General features: G+C 35.8%; 1 protein-coding gene across 1 annotated transcript in view; it reads left to right on the forward strand.

The window, feature by feature from the left end:
• Positions 1–4,288, forward strand: part of LOC125046629 (putative nuclease HARBI1) — a 5,715-nt gene extending 1,427 nt beyond the window's left edge. Inside the window, exon 2 of the mRNA XM_047644463.1 lies at positions 3,289–4,288. Within this exon, the coding sequence (XP_047500419.1) occupies positions 3,289–4,209 (921 nt within the window). The 3' untranslated portion in view covers positions 4,210–4,288. The remainder of the gene's footprint in view (positions 1–3,288) is intronic.
• Positions 4,289–6,847: the final 2,559 nt, after the last annotated feature.

Here is a 6,847-nt window from a genome sequence, read left to right on the forward strand (position 1 = left end):
CAACAAAATTTGGTTTGCATTACTGGAAGTTTGTAATTTATTATATTTTTAGATGGCTTGTTGTTATTTTATTCCACAGTTTGCTTAGAATATTATTAACAAAAAAAAAAAATCAAAATCAAAATTTACTCAAGGTATGTTTTGATGTAAAGAAAATATTTTACTAAGGGCCCTGACCATCCTGAAATAATCAGATACATCTACTAATTATTATATATTTTTTCCTTGTTTAATACATCATAGAATTTTACTAGTAACCATTAAGAGGCGAGTCCCCCATTTGAAATGAATGTAGTATTGCAGGAGCAAAACCAGAACATTGTTTTTTAAGACAGAACTCCAGTCTTCATGGTATTTGAATGCTATGTTAATATCCTTAATGTACAATCACACAGACTGTAACCATTTAGAGTCCAAATAGTATGATGGGTATATTGTATCATCTGTATTGGCTTATCACATTGCCTTACCAGAAGAGGATTTGGGATGTGCCACTGCAAGAAAATACACTTGAAAGTTAAGAAAGAAATATTTTCTTAAATTATTAAATAAGATTATCATATCCTTCAGGTTTCAACTTGATATTGAACTAGCTGGTATTAGATTAGTGGTTGATAAACATTTTTGGGCCTGAGTATCCTTTGACCCAATGCTTCTAGGAAAGTGTAATGGCCACTGTAGTTTTGTTTTGTGAAATGTTTTTTACACATTGATGGCTCCACAATTGCTCTACCTACCAAGGAGTCAATTAGTAGACTGTAACCTCATCCGATTTCCCCATGCCTTGAGTAAAAAAAAAAAAATGTTCTCAGTAGTATCAGTGTAATAGTCTGAGTATTATTACTGTAGACATTATAATTCTTAAAATGCTGTTAACATTATTAATAGCAATATATTGTAAAAGAGAACATTTCCAAAAACAAGGAAAAGGGTAAACAGGTGAGTTTAGTAGTATGATTAATTACTCCTTGGTAACTAAGCACTTGTGGAGCCATCTATGTGTAAAGACAAAAAACAAAACTTACAGTGTGTATGACATGTATGTATTATACCCTCTGCGGTAGCATTAGGTTAAGCTGTTATCGATTACATGAAATAGGTTAAATTTCTTATCATATTATTGTTTGTTAATTAATTAATTGATTAATTCATTTATCTCTAACTGGTCATCTGTATTACAGTTTAATTTTGACTTTATTTTCCCCCTAAGAGATTATCTCAATACTACAAGTTCAATTTAGAATTTACAACATTTAATCATTTTTATGGTTGATTACAAGGTTAATTTGTAATTGTTGGCTATGGATAAAAAGAAAAAAAAGAAAAAAAAAAAGTAAAAAACAAAGGAAAGGTGATGAATATATTTACATGTCATTCTATTTACTCCCCCCAACACCCTAAATAATTGGCCAAACAAATTGATTTTCAGATTTTGTTCTGTCAGTGAAAATTAATACTGTACTTATTCCCCGCTGCCACGCTTATCATCATCATTATTTTTTAACGAATTCCAATTTTTTGGGCAATGTTAATGTTTTGTAAAATTGTTTATTACTCTCTGTTTACCAAAGAATATATACTTTAACAGAGAACATGAAAGTTTCAGGTTGAGTTTTTATTTGAATAGATTTGAAATTTTGGATGTATATATTAGGTGTTGGTAGCCAAACATAGTATTTTACCATGTTAAGGAGTTTTTACATTTTTTAAAAGCTTTATTCTATAGGTCAGTATTTCTGCCTGAACTTCAGTTTAGTATTTTTTTCAACATATCAGTCTGGCATAGTTAACCCAATGGTACTAGGTAATCACACTGTCTACTGTTATTTTCTTTTGTGTGCACATAGATGGCTCCACAAGTGCTCAGCCACCAAGGTGCCAGTAAGTAAGCCTATGTGTCATTATCTGGTTTCCCTTTTCCTTGAGTTTTTGAAAATAATAGTTTTCTCCTAATGCTATTAATACCAATCTAGTTATTATTGTTGCTGACATTATTGTTATGATGATGTTATTAACAGTACTAATAAGAATAAAGAATGATAAAAGAGTCTTTCCTAAAATCAAGGAAAAGGGTAAACAGGTGAGGCAGGTAGGACTGATAATTGACTCCTTGGTGATTAAGCATTTGCAGAGTCATCTAATAACCAAAAAAGACACAGTGGACATGGTATGCATTCTTTCCATCATGTCAGCATTGAGTTAACCTAGAATGTTAAAGGTTTCTTTGATAAGAATTCATGCCCAAATAAATTAACCCCATCAACACGGATGGCAAGAAGACATTCCATGCCCACTCTAGTACAAGGTTATTTATTGTATTTACACATAGATGCCTTTACAAGTGCGTAATTATCAAGGAGTCAGTTATTTGTCCTACCTCTCTTGCCTGTTTACCCTTTTCCTTGACTTCTGGAAAGTTTTTTTCAATTATTTCATTGTCTTAAATGTTACCAAGATTTTCATAACAATTTAACAGTCATAACATCAATAATATTAATAATAACAGTATCAATATCAATTATATTAAAAAGAAAAACACATTTTCCTGCCAATTCAAGGAACGGGGAAATCAGGATCGGTCACTAGGGCTACTGATAAACTTCTTGCCAGCTGAGCACATGTGGAGCCATCTGTACGTAACACCATTCACAAAAACTACAGGGACAAAACATAAATCCATAGTGGTTGGGTTAAGATAACCCTTATTAATTCATCAGATAATGACAAGAGAACCTAGTGATACTCTATCTTATTACACTACCCTGCAGTGCAGGATAAGCCTCTAGATAAAATAACCTTAGCATTTTAATTTGAATTAAACATTAAAAGTAGAACTGTGTTATTAATGTCATTGCCTTTTATTTGTTGCTAGGAACCGTTGTCTATAGCTGTTACCTAAGAAAGTGATATGTAGCTGTTCTGTTGTTTGTATCCCATAGTCAAATGTTATTTGATTTTATATACATATTACTTTAAAGATTATCTTACAGTAAAAAAGCCCTGTATATAAATTATCATATATCAGCACATATAGTAAGTGATGATTATAAAATGGTATTGAATAAAATGTTATTTCAAGCAATAAATTACAATTCTGGAAGACAATATGAGTAACATTGATCAATTTTACCATTTGGCTATCCAAGGGCTATAAAAAAAAGTTAGGGAAAGATTTAAATTTGGATATTTTCACTTCTTTCAGATAATGCAGTATAAATACACAGGTTAACACTTAAAAAGTTTATAAATGTCTGTAAAATGTTAAAATCCATATTCCTTCCTTGACAGGAACTGTGTCGGCTACTTGGCCCGCACCTGACTGCCAAGACTGTTTCAATCAGGAAGAAGATATTATCCTCATTATGGCTTCTTGGCAACACTGAATCTTTCCGAGGTGTGGCCAATCGTTTTGGTTTAAGCAAGGCCACTTTACACAGTGTTCTTTTTGAAGTCTGCAATGCCATAGAAACAGTTTGGGGAAGACTGATTGTTTGGCCAACTACCAGCCAACAGTACAGAGACCTTGCAGATGGTTTCAGGAGAAAGACAGGCTTCCCAGGGGTTGTGGGTGCCATAGATGCAACTCATATTCCTATACCTGGGCCAAAAGTTAATAGGGAAGCTTACATAAACAGAAAGGGGTTTCCTAGCATGCAATTGCAAGCTGTCTGTGACAGTGACCTAAGGTTCCTTGATATTGTTTCAGGGTGGGCAGGATCAGTTCATGATGCCAGGGTCTTTAGAAACAGTGCTTTAAGCAACTGGCTTGCCAATGGTAATTTGCCTGAGGATCACCACTTACTAGGGGACTCAGCATATGCGCTAACACCATACTTGATCGTTCCGTATAGAGACAATGGGAGTCTCACTCCAGAACAAAGGGCTTTCAACCAACGTCACACATCAGCGAGAGTTGTGATTGAAAAAGCCTTTAACCTCCTTAAATGTAAATTTAGGAGGCTGAAGTATCTGGACATGAAAGTCATGGACAAAATTCCACAGGTGATTTGTGCAGCTTGTGCACTGCACAATTTCATTTTGTTAACAGAAAAGCTGGATAATGATGAGGACTATCTACGAATTATAGAACAAGCTCCAGCAGATGTAAATGACGGCCCTGTTGATGAGTTTCTTATACCACGTACAGAGAACACAGCAGGCCAGGCTAAGAGGGATGAGCTGACAAACCTTTTGAGTCAGGTTTGCTAAATATAACATGTATATATATTTTGTAAATATTTCTGTCATATGTCTGTATATATAAATGAAACATATAATTAGAAACCTGTGAATGATTTTCTCTTCCCTTTGAACTTTTTGTAAAAAATTCTATAATCTGTATGTTGAAGTGATTCAAATTGTGGTACAGAATCTAAAGAATGTAATTGATATTTTAAAAATATTAATGCCACTATACAGATTGCAGAAATAATTTACAAATATATATCTACTGTATATCATGTTCTTAACAAAATCTCTCAATCACTCATTCATTCATTCATTCATTCATTCATTCATTCATTCATTCATTCATTCATTCATTCATTCATTCACTATACTCACACTTTGTGTACTCTCTGTACTCTCACACACACACACACACACACACACACACACACACACACACACACACACACACACACACACACACACACACACACACACACACACACAGTCTCTCACTCACTTGCTCGCTCCTTCCCTCCCTCCCTCCCTCCTTCCCTCCCTCCCTCCCTCCCTCCCTCCCTCCCTCCCTCCCTCCCTCCCTCCCTCCCTCCCTCCCTCCCTCTCTCTCTCTCTCTCTCTCTCTCTCTCTCTCTCTCTCTCTCTCTCTCTCACACACACACACACACACACACACACACACACACACACACACACACACACACACACACACACACACACACACACACACACACACACACTCTCTCTCTCTCTCTCTCTCTCTCTCTCTCTCTCTCTCTCTCTCTCTCTCTCTCTCTCTCTCTCTCTCTCTCTCTCTCTCTCTCTGCTCTCTCTTGCTCTCTCTTGCTCTCTCTTGCTCTCTCTTGCTCTCTCTCTCTTGCTCCCTCTCTCACACACACACACACACACACACACACACACACACACACACACACACACACACACACACACACACACACACACACACACACACACACACACACACACACTCTGTCTCTATCTGTCTCTATCTGTCTCTATCTGTCTTTATCTATCTCTATCTATATCTATCTATATCTATCTATCTCTATCTCTCTCTGTCTCTCTCTCTCTGTCTCTCTCTCTCTGTCTCTCTCTCTCTGTCTCTCTCTCTCTGTCTCTCTCTCTCTCTCTCTCTCTCTCTCTCTCTCTCTCTCTCTCTCTCTCTCTCTCTCTCTCTCTCTCTCTCTCTCTCTCTCTCTCTCTCTCTCTAACACAATTACGCTCACAAATAGTGACATGGTGATTATTTATATAAGCACAGGAAATCCGTAATAAAACTCATTTGTTCACAGAAATGGAAATTAAATCTGATCAACAGTATCCTGTGCTTGGTCCTAGATAAAAGAAAATTTCATTAAACTAGACTAAACACAAGATATGCAAAACTAAAATATTACTAGAAATGAGCACCAGATTTCCATAGCACTAATTAGGCACCATTAAGACATTATGAGAACACATTAATTACTATAATTTACAGATTATTTTTTATGCCTATTGACACTGCAAGCTGTTCCATCTGAAGATACATATATCTCACATGTCTCTCTTGCTCCTGGTATAGGTGTTCCTGCTTTTGATACTGCTGTTCCCATGTTCTTGGTGCAGGGATTCCTGCTATTGATGCTGTTGCTGTTCCTGTCTTGCTTGCTATTAGAGCAGATGTCTTCATTCCTGGCACTGCTGCTAAACATTTAGGGATTGCTGCTACAACAATCTCATTTCCAATGAGATTAGTTCTTGATGTTCTGATTGTTGCCTTCTCATGTCTTTTTTTTCTGTATTATTTTGCTCCTTTTAGCTCTTTATTACTGTTGGTCAAGAAACTGCTGCTGATTGGAACCTAGACTTATCAGGAACCCCTTAGGAAAAATGAGGTTATTCTAACTTTAAAAAAGTGAGAACTGAGATGAATAAAAACGTGAGAACATCTCAGATCATACATAGGCACTTGTAGTGTCCTTTATATAGGCATATGGCAGTTTGCTTCCTCTCCCTTTCTTTCATTGGCTGAGGAAGCATCATGAATGTGGATGGAGATACCACAGGACTGATGGCTGTAGCAGATGACTTGTCTGTACTAGGTGGGGTAAGGGATAGCATGGAGACTGACAGACATATGATGATCTCTCTCCTGTCCAATTGACAAGGTCTATGGTTGTGGTTCTGAAAAACACATAACAATATGTATAATAGTAACAGCTATAATTTTTAGGTATATAACATAGAGTTTACCTTTATTCTATATGTTTTGTTGCATTCTGGAATGGTTTATTTTTTTCTGAATAATTCTTCTAATAACAATAGACATTTATGCATTTATATATGCTAGTAGATTTCAGGAGAAAGAAGGGCTGCCTAAATAAAATTTACATGCCTAATCGTATTTATCTTTGCCATTTCAAAGTTATTTAAGTAAAAGAAGGTTCATAAATCCTACTATAAAAATAACAAAGAAATCCGCTGGATGGGTGATTTCTTTCAACTAATAATAATAATAATAATAAACAGAGGTTACACTATTCTTAACAGACTTTGGATCCAAACTCAAGTGAGGGATTAACACCTTTTTGGCCAAGGCAAGACACTCAGTCTGGGAGGTAGGGAAGTCTGACCTAGAGTGTTCTTTGTCCAGTTCATT

The sequence above is a fragment of the Penaeus chinensis genome, chromosome 39, assembly GCF_019202785.1.
Source record: "Penaeus chinensis breed Huanghai No. 1 chromosome 39, ASM1920278v2, whole genome shotgun sequence".
In the NCBI taxonomy this organism is placed as follows: Eukaryota; Metazoa; Arthropoda; class Malacostraca; order Decapoda; family Penaeidae; genus Penaeus; species Penaeus chinensis.